Source organism: Molossus molossus, unplaced genomic scaffold (assembly GCF_014108415.1).
Source record: "Molossus molossus isolate mMolMol1 unplaced genomic scaffold, mMolMol1.p scaffold_m16_p_1, whole genome shotgun sequence".
Classification (NCBI taxonomy): Eukaryota; Metazoa; Chordata; class Mammalia; order Chiroptera; family Molossidae; genus Molossus; species Molossus molossus.
Window position 1 is genome coordinate 217930599 of NW_023425344.1, and position 15434 is coordinate 217946032.

Consider the following 15434-nt stretch of genomic DNA (forward strand, 5'->3'; position numbering starts at 1 on the left):
TCCACAAAATCCCCCTAAGGTTCCATCATATAGAGGCGAGGAAAAAGAACTTGGACCTAACTAAAAAAAACATAAACTCTTCCGGTTGGTATGTACTCCCTGATTGAAGAATTCTGTTACCTGCGGCACTAGGATGAGATCTTATTTTTAAGACTCACCAGAGTACCCACCTAGGGGGAGACTAAACTGATTGAACTTCTTCATCGAGATTATTACATTCCAAGGCTTCACCATTATACCAAGCAAACTGCGGCCCGCTGCCCTACTTATGTTCAAATAAATACAAGACAACAAGGAAATGCTCTACTGGGGATTCAACTACATGGACAGAACTCAGGGGAATATTGGGAAATAGACTTTACTAAAATAATTCCAGGGAAATTTGGTTACAAATACCTCCTCGTTTTTATTGACAGTTTTTCAGGTTGGTCAGAAGCCTTCCCGACTAAATCTGAGACAGCTCAGACAATAGCTAGAATACTAATATCAGAAATAGTCCCCCGATTTGGCCTCCCTTTAGCCTTGAGGTCCGACAATGGCCTGGCGTTCATTGCCCAGATCACACAAGCCTTAGCTATAATTTTAAAAATTACTTGGAAATTACACTATGCATACAGGCCTCAGAATTCAGGACAGATAGAAAGGATGAATCGAACACCAAAGGAGACTATTACTAAATTAAAATTAGAGACAGGCGAATATTGGGTCAGCCTCCTTCCTTTTGCCCTATTGTGGGTCTGATGTACGCCCTATATTAAGGGTCTCTCTCTCTATGAAATAATGTATGGGAGACCACCACCACTTCTCCGCAAATTGGGAGAAGAAGCCCTAACCGAACTAAATAACCATTATCTTCTTAAGTCCTTATAGGTTCTGCAACTCAGCCAACTGAGGAACCATCAGATAATAAGAGATTCTCTCCCTAAGCCTTCTCTTCCAGGTGACTCACATCTCCACAATGTTCAGCCCGGAGATTGGATCTGGATCAAGAAAATTCATCCTGCTTCACTGGAACCTAGATGGACTGGTTCTCTGCCTGTAATCCTCACCACTCCGACAGCTCTTAAGACAGCAGCTTGTTGTTTTTGGATTCATCACTTCTAGGTAAAGAAGGCTCACCCTGGCCAGATACCAGAAAAATGAACCCTTCAATGGACAGACGACCCTTTGAAGGTAAAATTACTCCAGTCCTGATCCTACTACTTGGGACCTCTATTCCTATGACCCGGAGAAATCCCCACCAGCCAACTCAGTATCTGTGGAGCCTTAGGAATCCTCCCATACTCAGATGAGAAACCTGTCTATTGAAGATGCCCTAAAAGAAACATGCAGCCCTGGCCGGTTTGGCTCAGCGGTTGGAGCATCGGCCTGCGGTTCAGAGAGACCCGGGTTCGGTTTCCGCTAAGGGCATGTACCTCGGTTGCAGTTTGTCCCCAGCCCTGATTGGTCATGCGGGTGGCAGCCACTCGGTGTGTCCCTTCACATCAATGTTTCTCTCTCTCTCTTCCTCTCTCTCCCCCCTACTCTATCTGAACAAAAAATGGAAAAATGTCCTCGGATGAGGATAAAAAAAAACAAACAAACATGCAAATGGGGCCACAAACCAAAGCTTACACTTGGGGACTTACAGGGACGGGGACTATATTTCAAATCCCCTAATTATGATATGGACAAATCACCTCACCAGGAGTCTCACCTATTAACTATTCCTAGGCCAGAGGACCTCCAAGAAGACAAAGGCCGAAGATTACTTGTAGCCCCAGAAGGAATTTGGTTCACCTGCACTACCAGACTGACTCCCTATATTAACTCACATAATGAGGATTTTGGACTATGTATTGTAACTTAAATAATCCCACAGGTCTACTTTTACTCTGATGAAGGTGGGCACGAACATTTTGGAATCAATGATTTGATTCCCCTGAAAACCAATGGGGAATGTACTGGCCTGTTCCTATCACTCTGTCCTGATTAAATAAACAAAAGGCCAACTATGAAGCTTTCAGAGGCAACCTGAGGAAGTACCAGCTGGCCTAGTACTCCTCTAAATGAATTCGTCCTCTAAGCGAATTTGTTAGTTTTTAGAACTTAGATAATAAAATGAATATCAGGATAGATGTGTGCTGACCCAGTTCACCCAGTTCCCTTTTGCCTCAGCTCCCTCCCACCTCCGTTCCCTCCTGCTTATGGCTAACTGCCTCTGCTTCTGTACTTGCTTGCTTGCTCTTCCCCAAGGCCAACAAGAAATGCCAGATGCAAAAGTTTATAACAAATCCCCTACAAAATAAAAAATCAGCTGAAAGTCAGGGCTGATCTCCGAGAACTGGGGATCAGTCACCGGCCAGCTTTGCTCTCTATTTGGCTTTAATTCGGCTCTGATGATCTTTTGGTTCTCTTGTGCTACAACAGAGAGAGTGGGAGGGAGGGGGAGAGAGAAAGAGAAAAAAAACATCGATGTGGAGACACTTTGATTGGTTACCTCCTTCACAACTCTGACAGGGCCGGGGATCAAACCTGCAACCCAGGTGTGTGCCCTTGACCAAGAATCGAACCCAAGACTGTTCAGTCCAAGGGCTGTACTGGTGCTCTAACTGCTGAGCCAATATGGCCAGGACTATTTTTTATTTCAGATTATTCTTCAAAGAACTATGTCCTTAATATCTAATGCTCCTCATTTTCTATTTTTCCCTATTCAGGCTACAAAAAATTCCAACAAATAATATGAGAGCAATAAACATTACCCTGGCCAATGGATCTCAAATTATTCAATAATCAGAGAAATGCCATATACTTTCTATCTTACATCACTGTAACATATTGTAAAATATTCTTCTTGTACCAAATATCTCCTTGGAGTCATACTGCTCCTAACTCACTCTTTGTATTATAACATACCCTTAAAAAGATTCAAAGAACCCTGGTCGGTTTGGTTCAGTGGTTGGAGCGTCAGTCCGCGGATCAGAGAGTCCCAGGTTCAGTTCTAAGGACACGTACCTCGGTTGCGGTTCTTCCCCAGCCCCAGTTAGGGTTGTGCAGGTGGCAACCAGTTGATGTGTTTCTCTTAGGTCGATATTTCTCTCTCTCTCTCTCTCTCGCTCTATCTGAAGATAAATGCAAAAGTGTCCTCGGGTGAGGATTACAAAAAAATATATATAAAATAAAAAAAATATTCAAAGAGTGGAACTGCAAAAGAACTGAAATTATCAATGTTGGAGAAATTCATTTATCTAATGGATCAGAATCTCTGGGAGTAAGGTGCAGAAATCTGTGTTTTAAACAAGCCCCCAAGTAATTTTTTTGGGGGGGTCTACTGTCATTTAAGAATCATAAATAAACAGAAAGGGTTAATTTAAAAAGCTCCACAAATCTTGAGCAGATTTCAAGTAGGAACATTAATTGGCAGGGAAGAGGGAGTAGTTATTCTAAACCAAAGGAATGAGATAATGAGATAAAGTTTTCAGAAATGTTTCAGCATGCTAGGCATATAGAATTAACCTCACCTGGCCTTGAATAAGCAACAGGGGCACAATGGACAGACAGGACTATCAACCAAAACTGTTATTGATTAGAAAAACTCCAGGCTTTTACTGTTTCATTCTTTTTACAGTTTCTTTTTTTTTTTTCATTACCCACTCTGGAAATATAAGGAACCAAGTATTATAATACTAACTGACAGAGAAGAGGACCAAAACAATGTCAGCAAAGGAAGGTACTTTTGCTTTTAATTCATAACAAGGATTTTTAAAAAGTAGAAAGGTAAAAAAAAAAAATCATTTTGGGTGTGTTTCAGCATGTGTGCGTGCTTACTCATTCTCATTCTTGCTCTCCCTCGTGCTCATACTCCCCCCACCCATGCCTTTCCCCTTCTCCTTCTCCCTGGTGAATTTTCTTGGTCTTTCTTTCTCCTAAGCTCCAAGGGTCCTTCTTTTGCCTTTGTAACTTGTTTCCTGAGCCCACACAGTCCAGGCTGCTCACTTCTTCCACAGCTCATTTCTTCTACCTCTGTGACTTTCTAAATAAACTTTTGCTTGTATTTGAGTCTTGACTCTGAATTCTTTTTTAGCCAAAACTCAAGAACTGAGGTTGCTGAACTGAGATCTAACATCTAGTGTTGTTCCCCATTAACAAAAGAACCTGTTTCTACAAGTTATGAAATGTATTCATACATTTGCCAATCTAAGGAATGTTAATTGCTTACTTTTATTTGTTACTAAAAATTAAGGTTTCCAAGAGTTAAGAATTCTAATTAAGCTGGAAGAAAACTCTGTGTTTTGGGTAATAGAAGATATATGGTATGGAGATATACATATCAGAAGAAAATGGGTTGTTATAAAGTTAGTTATTCTGAATGCATTAAGAGGAGACAAACTAAAAGGGACTAGAAAAGTTGTAGAATGTTTAGAAAAAGAAATCTTAGCCCGGCCAGTGTGGCTCAGTGGTTGAGCATCGACCCATGCACCAAGAGGTCACCGGTTCAATTCCCAGTCAGGGCACATGCCCAGGTTGTGGGCCTGATCCCCAGTGGGGGGCATGCAGAAGGCAGCCAATCAATGTTCTCTCTCATCAATGTTTCTATCTCCCTCTCCTTTCGTCTCTCTCTAAAATCAATAAAGAGAAATATTAAAAAAAAAAAAAAGAAATCTTAAAGAAATTTTAATTTTTTTTTTTTATCCTCACCCGAGGACATTTTTCCTTTTTTTTTTTTTTTTTGTTCAGATAGAGTGGGAGGGAGAGAGGGAGAGGAAGAGAGAGAGAGAGAAACATCTATATGAAAGGGACACATCGAATGGCTGCCTCTCGCACAACCCGGGGACAAACTGCAACCATGGTATGTGCCCTTAGTGGGAACTGAACCCGGGTCTCTCTGGACCGCAGGCCGACACTCTAACCGCTGAGCCAAACCGGCCAGGGCTTTTTTTTTTTTTTTGGTGGTACGTGACCCTAGCAGGAACTGAACCCAGGACTCTCTGGTCCGCAGGCCAATGCTCAACCGCTGAGCCAAACTGGCTAGGGCAAAGAAATTTTATACACAGTTAAGCTAAATAAGATTGGAATAAATTTAATTCAGTAAATGAATTTAAATTATAAAAGTAAGCTAATACAGAATTAAAGTTTTGTTCTTTTTTACTGATAAAAGGACAAGGGTTTTCTTGTATTTACTGTTCTACTCTACATATGATATTAAAAATTTTTTTTCTACCTAGAAAGCAAAGATTGTATGTTTTATTAAAATAGTTATGTCAGCCCTGGCCAGTTTGGCTCAGCGGTTAGAGCGTCGGCCCGGGGACCAGAGAGACCTGGGTTCGGTTCCCGCTAAGGGCACATACCTTGGTTGCAGTTTGTCCCGGGCCCCAGTTGGGGTTGTGTGGGTGGCAACTAGTCGATGTGTCTCTCTCACATCAAAGTTTCTCTCTCTCTCTTTCTCCCTTTCTCCCTCCTGCTCTGTCTCAAGATAAATGCAAAAATGTCCTCGGGTGAGGATAAAAAAAAATTTCTAAAATAGTTATGTCAGCCCTCGACAGTTTTGCTTAGTGGTTAGAGCATCGGCCATGGACCAATGAGTTGCAGGTTCGATTCCAGTCAAGGGCACATATCTCGGTTGCGGTTTGGCCCTGGTCGGGGTCCTGTGGAAGGCAACCAGTCGATGTGTCCCTCTCACATTAATGTTTCTCTCTCTCTCCCTCCCTCCCACTCTATCTGAAGATAAATAGAAAAATACCCTCCAGTGAGGATGAAAAACAATAAAATAAAATAGTATGTACGCTTTTTTTCTGAGGAAACACCAAATGGCGGATAACGCAGGTGCCGCAGGATGGCCCGGAGGCCCTGGGGGCTCTAGAATGGGAGGCCACGGAGGCTTCCATGGAGGATTTGGCAGCGGCATCCAGGCCAAGGCCACAGCCAGAGTCGGGCTTGCGGAGGCAAGGCGGAGGACAAGGAGTGGATTCCTGTCACCGAGCTGAGCTACCTGGTCAAGGACATGAAGATCAAGTCTGGAGGAGATCTATCTTTTCTCCTTACCCATCAAGGAATCTGAGATCATTGATTTTTTTTCCTTGGGGGCATCCCTAAAGGATAAGGTTTTAAAGCTTATGGCCGTGCAAAAGCAAACATGCGCTGGCCAGAGGACCCGGTTCAAGGCATTTGTCGCCATTGGGGACTACAATGGACATGTTGGTCTGGGTGTTAAGTGCTTAAAGGAAGTAGTCACTGCCATTCATGAGGCCATCATCCTAGCCAAGCTCTCTACTGTCCCTGTGCGGCGAGGCTACTGGGGGAACAAGACTGGCAAGCCCCATACTGTCCCTTGCAAGGTGACTGGCCGCTGTGGCTCTGTAATGGTGTGCCTCATCAGGGGCACTGGCATAGTCTCAGCCCTTGTGCCCAAGAAGTTGCTGATGATGGTATCAACAACTGCTACACCTTGACCAGGGGCTACACTGCCACCCCAGGCAACATTGCCAAGGCCACCTCTGATGCCATCTGTAAGACCTACAATTATCTCAACCCCGAGCTCTGGAAAGAGACTGTGTTCACTGAGTCTCCATATCAGGAATTCACTGTCCATCTTGTAAAGACCCACAGCAGAGTTTCTGTGCAGAGGACCCAGGCTCCAGCTGTAGCCACCACATAATTTTATACAAGAAAAATAAAGTGAATAAAGCCTGTTAACTAAATTAAAAAATAAGATTAAATAAAATAGTTATGTCCTAGCCCTGGACGGTTTGGCTCAGCGGTTAGAGTGTCAGCCTGCCAACCAAAAAGTCACGGGTTTGATTCCGGTCCAGGGCACGTACCTGGGTTGCAGGTTTGATCCCCAGCCCTAGTAGGGGTCATGAGGGGAAGTAGCCATCCATGTGTTTCACATTGATGTCTCTCTCTCTCTCATTCCCTCCTTCCCTCCCTCCCATTCTATCTGAAGATAAATAGAAAAATATCCTCCAGTGAAGATGAAAAAAAAAAAAGTTTTATCATACTGTGTTAATCTGGTACTTGATTAATTTAAGAAAACCATGTTTCTCAATCCTCAGAACTAAAGTTTTGCTAGCCTGTATTTATGTTTGCTAGCCTGTATTTATGTTTGATGCCTTTTACTTTCATGTTGGGTAAATAATTTAATATTGTTTCATAATGATATTATGATCTTTTGGTCAAGTATGTTTGACAAACTTCCCAAGGTTGAAATTTTAAGAGACTTTTCTAAACCTAGAAATGGCTTGGGCCCCTGGAAGACCTAAAAGATTTGTTCTCTCTCTCCTTATAAGGGAGAAATGTTAAACCAACCAGGCCTATTTGATATGCTTAAAGTTACATGGGAAATTTTGTCAAATAGAGAAATAATAATTATGTTGTATTTGTACACACAGATTAATACTAAAATAAATGTTGTAGAGATTGTATAAAAATCTCCAAGAGTCTACAAAGTTCTGACATAATTTCATTTATAATTCTAACTGTTATCTTAGAGTGTTATATCTTACACAAAAAGCAAAGTTCTTTGTCAACTGCATTACACTCAGATCTATAACCATGTCATTTTAAGCTTTATCATTTATAGACAGGTATTGTTTTACTCTGATGCATTTACAAATAGGTTTCTTCTCAAAATCCATGGAAAGAACTCTGACTTATACTAAAATAGAGTTTTCTGAGAATAAATTTTCAGGTCATACCCTTAAACTGGATGCAGATTTATAGAACTCTAAGGAATAACTGGATTTATGGAAACACAGCAGATGATCTGGATAAAACAGAATTGATTTATATGGGACTAACTGAACTTAGGATAATTATGATTTTTTAAATTCTTTTGTTTTCCAGATATAAGGAAATTTGTTTTTCTTAGAGCAGTTTGGTAAATCATACCTTTGTAAGCAATACTGAAGCCTTTATATTTTTTCCTTACCTAATCCCTCCAGAATTCAGAAACTCTTAATGAGTATTAATTAATTTTCATGGCGATATCATTATTTGCATGAATTCAATAAGAATCTGTTTTTTTGTTTTTTTAGAGAGAGAGAGACAGAAACATCGATGAGAGAGAACACTGATAGGCCACCTCCTGGGGACCGGTTGGGCCCACAATCTGGGCATGTACCCTGACCAGGAATCAAACCGGCAACCTCTTGGTGCATGGGTTGACACTCAACCACTGAGCCACACCGGCTGGGTGAGAATCTGTTCTCTTTATAACAGGACACAATTGGACACTGGTTTTATTAACCAAGACTTTGATTGCAATGTCATGTTTGAGAGAGACATGCATAGACTCTGGATGTCACCAGAAAGCTTTAAGGAATTAAGATTGGCCCTGGCCAGGTAGCTCAGTTGATCAGAGCATTGTCCCCATAAGCCAGTTTGCAGGTTCATTCCCCATCAGGGAACATACAAGAATCAACCAATTAATGTGTAAATACGTTAAACAACAAACTGATGATTCTCTCTCTTCTTTTCACTGATCAATTAAAAAAAAACAAAAAAAAACTGACTTTGGAAGCTGATAAAAGCCCTTTGGAAAAACCACCTGGTATCTTGAATCTTGCTCATTTACATGGTTCATAGTGGTCTTTTCAGGTAAAAAACGAAAGCTGCTTTCCTAGGCCCTGGCTGGTTTTCTCAGTGGTTAGAGCGTAGGCCCGTGGACCAGAGTCCTGGGTTTGGTTCCCGCTAAGGGCAGGTACTTTGGTTGCAGTTTGTCCCTGGCCCCTATTGGGGTTGTGTGGGTGGCAGCCACTTGATGTGTCTCTCTTACATGGATGTTTCTTTCTCTTTCTTCCTCCCTCTCTCCCTCCCACTCTAGCTGAAGATAAATGCAAAAAAATCCTCGGGTGATGATAAAAAAAAAAGTTGCTTTTCTGGGAGACGGCAAAGAAAGAACCTCAAGGCATTTTGGGGGACCTCAAGAACTTGAGGAAATCACCCAAATCTATGGATTTTGCAGGCAAAGTCTGATGGCAACTATGTGGCTTGGCTTCTTCACCCTGAGAGGCTACTGAAAGTTTAATCTGGAGATTCCTTATGAGATTCCAGCAAAGCAGGTTTAAGAGAGTCTATATGATCAATTGCTATTCTTGTTGAATTTTAACAAATAAGCCAAATTTATTGAAACTAGACTTATGTAGTAAATAGTCTTAATGTGACCATCTTTGAGAAAAGTAAGAGTGATTTTAGGGAAAGCAATTGTGTTTCCATAGAATTTATTATAATACACTGTTGTGGATATTAGACTGTAGTTGTTTATTGTCTTTAAAGTTTTACTTTTCACCTATATATTAGACTGGATCCTGAATTTTTCCAGTTTTCTTAAATATCTGGCTATAACCCTCTGAACTAATATTTCATTTTTCTTCCATCCTTTGACTTAGTATTATTAAGAACTAAAACTTTTCTGAACCTTGCAATTGCAAATGGAAGCTAAAGGACATAATATAAACTTCAGAAAAATCATCACAACAGCTTATATTTAAACAGTCTCAGTGACTGATGCTGTGTAAGTCATGCAGAATTCACTGGAGCACCTGATGACATCAGAAACATTAAAAATGGCAGACAAGGAGGATTTATCAGATATTCACTGCCTGCCTTCATTCCAGCAAAAGAAACTTTGAGCTTTACATCCAGAAGTCTTTATTGACAACCTTACAGACTCAGAAACTGGTTTATAATTTGCTCTGATCATTACCTTTTTTTTTCTGTATTCATCGATATATACCTTATTATAAATACCTGACTGCTCACCCTGGCCTGTGTGGCTCAACAGGTACAGTGAGGACCCAGGGATCGAAGGGTTGCAGGTTTGATTCCCGGTCAAGGGCACGTACCTGGGTTGCAGGTTACATCCCAGCCCCAGCCCCTGTCAGGGAGGCAACCAACTAATGATGTGTCTCTCTCACATGATGTCTCTGTCTGTCTCCCTCTCTCTCTTCTCCCTCCATTCCACTTTCTCTAAAAATCAAAGGAAAAATACCCTTAGGTTAAGGATTAATAACAACAAAAAACACCTGATTCCCCAGCCAGTGTGGCTCAGTGGTTGAGCGGTGACCCATGCACCAAGAGTTCACTGGTTTGATTCCCGGGTCAAGGTACATGCCCAGGTTGTGGGCCCAATCCCCAGTGGGGGGTATGCAGGAGGCGGCCCATCAATGTTCTCTTTCATTGATGTTTCTATCTCTTTCTCCCTCTCCCTTCCTCTCTCTCTAAAATCAGTAAAGAAAAATATTTTTAAAAATACCTGATGGCTTGCATACACAATATAAGCCTCACTTTGGGAACCCATGTGTATCAGAGCCTCATGAAATGAGACTCAACATATTTAACTAAACTGAATTATTCTCAGAACTGAATAATTGAATCAATGAAATATGGAGCAAGCTACCAACTTAGCTTCTAGAATGTTAAAGTTTATTATTTAAAGTTTCAAAGGCAAGACTAATGGGACAAAAATTATGCCAACCTGAAGCTGCTTTTTGGGATATTGACTTTAAGCTATTTATTAAGGAACACTCAGAACCTTACACTTCCTCCCTTTCTCTGCCTAAGAGATAAGACAGAGAAAAGGCTGCTTCAGGAAGAATATTTTAGGATGCTGCCTTAGACTAATTTGAATTAAGTATGGTAAACAAGAGAGCTTTCAGACTTGTATCTGTTGTCTGGATACCCTCTGTGACCCACTGTTTCTGAGTGGTTTAGGGGGACCTTCCTGCCCTTGGTGTTCAGCTCCTTTGCAACTACCTATAAGTGACCCATTCTCACTTCTAAAATAGAATATCCCATTCTCTCCTTTCCCTTTTTCATTTGTTCAAATAGTTTTATATACCCAATGTTGCCTCACTGTCTTTGAGAATTTTCATGGATTTATCATGTCTATGCGAATCCCCCAGGCACATACATTAAAATTTTTTTTCCTGCTAAAAAGAAAAAGTCACCCTGGCTGGGTAGCTCAATTGGTTAGAGCCCCGTCCTGCTACCCCCCAAGGTTGCAGTTCAATCCCTGGTCAGGGCATATGCAGGAGTCAACCAATGAATGCATAAGTGGGAGGAATAAGAAATCAATGTTTCTCTATAAATCAATTTTAAAAAGTAACTTGGTTTTTGTACTGAATTATTACAGTCAAACGTTTGTAAACATAGAACTTTCACATAAGGAAGACTTTCTTTCAAAACAACTAACCAAAAAATAAACCATTAAAATTTAGAAGTTTATTCAAATTTATAGTAAAACATGTAAAATAAGAAATGTAAATTAATTATATAAGATTAATTCAAATGTAATTGGTGCTTCAACATATATAAAATGAAACTAGGAAATTTCTAAAATCCTGTGTAGCTTAAATTCTAAAATTGTATGATATAAAAATTCCTCAAACTTTGAATTAAATACATTAGGTTGTTCAAAAACTGTAAGATAAGCTTTTCCGATAATGCAAATGGCCCTTAAATGTTAGAATACTGATAGGTGCATCCTGTAAACAATCCATCAGTACAGTACTGTTTTCAAACTTCCTGTTAGCATGTATTCTGAATGAATAATGGGCAATGAAAAACTATTTTCTCTTACTTGGACTGCTAATATTAACAGCATGCAACATAGCTACTCAGTGAGGAGGAGTTATACAAGGCCCTATTATTATAGAATCCTGAAAGTCTCATGAACTTTTGAAAAATATCATTAGTTATCCACTGAATATCATGCCAAACATAACTGAATACAGTACCTTAAATTCTGAAATATTTAAATAATTTTGAGATGTATTTATCTATAAACAAAACAGGCTATTTTAGAGTCTGAATATCACTGTAAATCTCCTTTGGTTAAATAGGGGAAAATGTCTGTCCATGGTAGTCTTCTCTCATAATTCTGTCAATTCTTACTATGCACATTACATATTTCCATGTGCTGTAAGAGAGAGAAACTGCACAGAAGTATCCTTAGGAAAAAGACTTATCGATAATAAAACAATCTGGGAGAAGTAAGCTTATCATAAAGGAGTTTTACACAGAATGCTGTAACAGGAAAAACAGAGAAAATCTGACTGACTCCTTAGATCCCCCATATATATTAACTTTATTCTTAAAGTAAGGAACTGGTCTTACCATTCAAAACACAGATAAAACAAGACAGCAGTCTAAGAATAAATTTTACATCTGTAAGAAAGAGTTTTAAACTTAATTTATGAATCATGAAAAAAAAAAAGTAGTACAAAAGAAGTAGGCAACATAGAAAACGTTTACCATTAAATACTCTTCCCAAATTGGCAGGCTGACCCTGCTGTTATACTTACCACTCTTACAAAACCACTAATCTGATCAAGAACCCTCATTTTAAACCACGCATTTTTAAAGCTATTGCAACAAGCACAATGCAGTAGCTCAACAAATAATACTACAGATTAGTGATCTAGAAGATAAACTTTGAGACTATCAGCAAATTAGCAACCACACCCTTAAAAAAGAGAACTCGGGCGGTTCTCCATTCACTTTCATTAAGGGTGGCTCTTCCGTTTAAAATGCAATACTTCATCGCCTAAACCGACCATGTTTGTTTTGGAATTACTCTACTGTTTTATAAACAGTGTCACAGATTAAAGCTAAAAACGTTACCTACGCCTGAAATGATCAGTTTGGAGAAAGGAACCATATACTACGGAGAAACTGAGTCTTAGTTACCTAACAATTCACTCTAAGGGCATTATAATTAATCACAATGATAGTCTGTGCATCACAAGAATTAAAACCGTTGACAAACTCAACCAAAGCCCAATGATAACGTATTACTTCACCAACAGGGTTTCCTGTGGGTTCGAAGAAAGGCATTACTAGTAAAATATGGTCTGATAGCTGAGTCTCTAGGTTTCCCCGGTCATTTAATTTTTTAACCCTAGAAAGGGGCCCGTTTGCGGGCACTGTGAAAACCTGCGGAAAGAGCAGTTCGGGAGGGGAACGAACGCTCAAATTAAAATAACCGTGGAGAGCAAAGAGAACTCCCTGCTCTCTAACTCGCCTCAGGCTGAGCCGGGCGAGGACAGGGACTCTTACCTGCCAGCGGCTGTAGGTGAGGAGGACCATGGCAATGGGGATGGCGGTGCCCGACATGGCATGGGTGGAGGGCATGCTGTACTCGGAGTTGTAAAAGACCTCCAACTTGACCACGGGCGGCGAGGCGGGCCGCGGCCAGCGGATGATGTCCTTGGTGCACTGGCCCAGGTACATGACCAGCACCCAGATGATCACTAGCCTCCGGCCCACCAGGGCGTCCAGGTTCCAGATCCAGAAAGGGAAGAACAGGATGTAGAAGAGCTCGTTGCCCAGCTCCGTGCCGAAGCAGAACAGGTAGTAAAGGGGCCAGTTGCTCACGTGGGCCAGCTCGCCCTCCTCGCCGGTCAGCGAGTTTCGCCGCAGGGCGCCCGCTCGCCGCGGCGAGGCCGGGCCCAGCTCGGTGGCCAGCCCATTCCGCACGCCGTTTGGGGCGCCGCCGCCGCCCGGCTTGGCGGGGCACTGATTGCGGTCGCTCCCGGAGGGCTGGGGGCCTCCGCACGCCCCAGGCAGCCGCTCCCGGCACTGGGAGTCTCCGGAGAGGGGCGCCTCCGCCTTCTCGTCCTCCCTCGGAACCGGGGCGGCGGCGGAGCGGCTCCGCGGCGCTTCCACCCCGCACAGGCGCTGGAAACGGGCCACTTTCTGCGGCTCCTGTAGACAGACAGCCAGCTGAGCCAGGCGCTGCCTCAGCGACATGATAACGGGACCTGCGCGGCCCGCGAACGGGAAGACGACGGCAGGAAGGCGGACCGGTCCCAGGCGCAGCCCTGAATCGTTCCCGCGCGCCTGGCCAGAGGCTCTGGCGGCGGTGGCGGCGCTGGCGGCGGTGTCGGGGGCGGGGGCAGCGGCAGCAACAGCAACAGCAGCAGCGCCTCGCTCGACCCGCTGGGTTCTGCTGGGTGACCGCGCCACAGGCCGCAGTAGCGGCCGCGCGCCCCGCCCTCGCCGGCGCGCGCTCCGCCACCGCCCGCGGCCTCCACGCGCCGGCGCGCGCCGAGCCCCGCCCCGCCCCCCACGGCCGCCCTGGGAGGGAGCCCGGCCGCGCGCGTCCGCCTCGAGTGCATCCGGCCCGGTCGAGGTGCTGAGGCTCGGCCCCGCGGCTTCCCCAGGCTCGCCCGAATACCCGCCAGGCGTCGCAGCACTCGGCGTGCGGGAGCCTGCGCGTCCTCCGTCTCCAACTTCAGCCCTGTTTCCTCGCAGCCTGCTGTTGCCCGCCGTCCTCCGTCGCACGTTGGCAGAGGCCACGGTGCTGGTGCTCGCTTCGGTGGTGCCAGTGGCCAAGCACCCGGATATCCTGCTGGCACGGAATCAAATGGGGAATGGTGAATGAAGGCGAAATAACCGGCACGCGCCCGGAGTCGTTCGACTAAATCATCACAAGTAATTACAGAGCCGCCTCTAAGGGTTGATGTCCTGAAAGCCACGTGCCAATTGACCAGTGGTGGCAAGGCTAGATGTAGATCGCAGGACAACACTGTGTCACTGGCCAGATACTGTGGTATAAGTTGAGAGATCCCAGGCATTTTTTACTTACATGTAAATATCCTTTTAATAAATTCTAACACGTAGCCGCAGTATTTGCACAGAAATTAATTGGTGGCTGAATGCAGTGTGTAGATTTTTTAGTTTGATAATATTGATTTAGTGTCACACTCTCACAAGTTACAGACTTGACTTCTAGAAATAATAGTTTTTATTAGAAGGTCTCAGAACTTTAATTTCAGGAAGTTATTTTGGGTAAGGTGAGTGCCTATAATTAAATAATTTGAACCTCTTCCAAGAAGGTTGAGAAATTCTCCTGCCATTATGTCATTAGAAATAGTTTCTGCTTTCCCAGGGAGAGGGATTCTCCTCCTCCCACTCACTCCACCTATTAGGCTCTGACTATCCCTGCCCTCAAGATGCCCACAGTATTAATGGGCCAGAGAGTGGGGCCCACCTTTAGAGTACAGAGAAAAGTGCTGAAATAGAGGCATATACAACATGCCCTGGGAAGAAGAAACAAGTTCACTAGGACAGCAGGAAAGGTGTTAAAAGTGATCCTGTTGAGATAGATTGTAATTAAAGAGCAAAATACCAATAGGCAGGAAAACTGTCCTCAGATGAGGATTTTAAAAAAAAATTGGTAGAGAAGTCCATTTTAGGAAGAGAGAAAATGAGTAAACAGGAGATGGAAATGTGTAAAGATGTATTTGGTAAACAATTGATAGCTCACAGAGTGCAGAGTAGGAAGGTAAGTGATTGGAATGGAGTTAGAAAGGGAACATAGGACCAAATTGTAAAGGCCTTGAACGCCAAGCTGGAGATTATATTTTGTAGGCATAGGGGAATATGCAAGACTTTTAAGCAAGGGAGTGACAACATCAGAGCTGTGCTTTAGAAAGATAACTGGGAAGAAAATT

General features: G+C 42.9%; 1 protein-coding gene and 1 pseudogene across 1 annotated transcript in view; one reads left to right on the plus strand and one right to left on the minus strand.

Annotated features, from left to right (window-relative positions):
* The window catches only part of SGPP1 (sphingosine-1-phosphate phosphatase 1), an 81742-nt gene extending 67918 nt beyond the window's left edge, over window positions 1-13824 (minus strand). Inside the window, exon 1 of the mRNA XM_036259142.1 lies at window positions 13036-13824. Coding sequence (XP_036115035.1) covers window positions 13036-13728 — 693 coding nt within the window. The 5' untranslated portion in view covers window positions 13729-13824. The remainder of the gene's footprint in view (window positions 1-13035) is intronic.
* On the plus strand, window positions 5787-6639 carry LOC118628285 (annotated as a pseudogene).
* Window positions 13825-15434: the final 1610 nt, after the last annotated feature.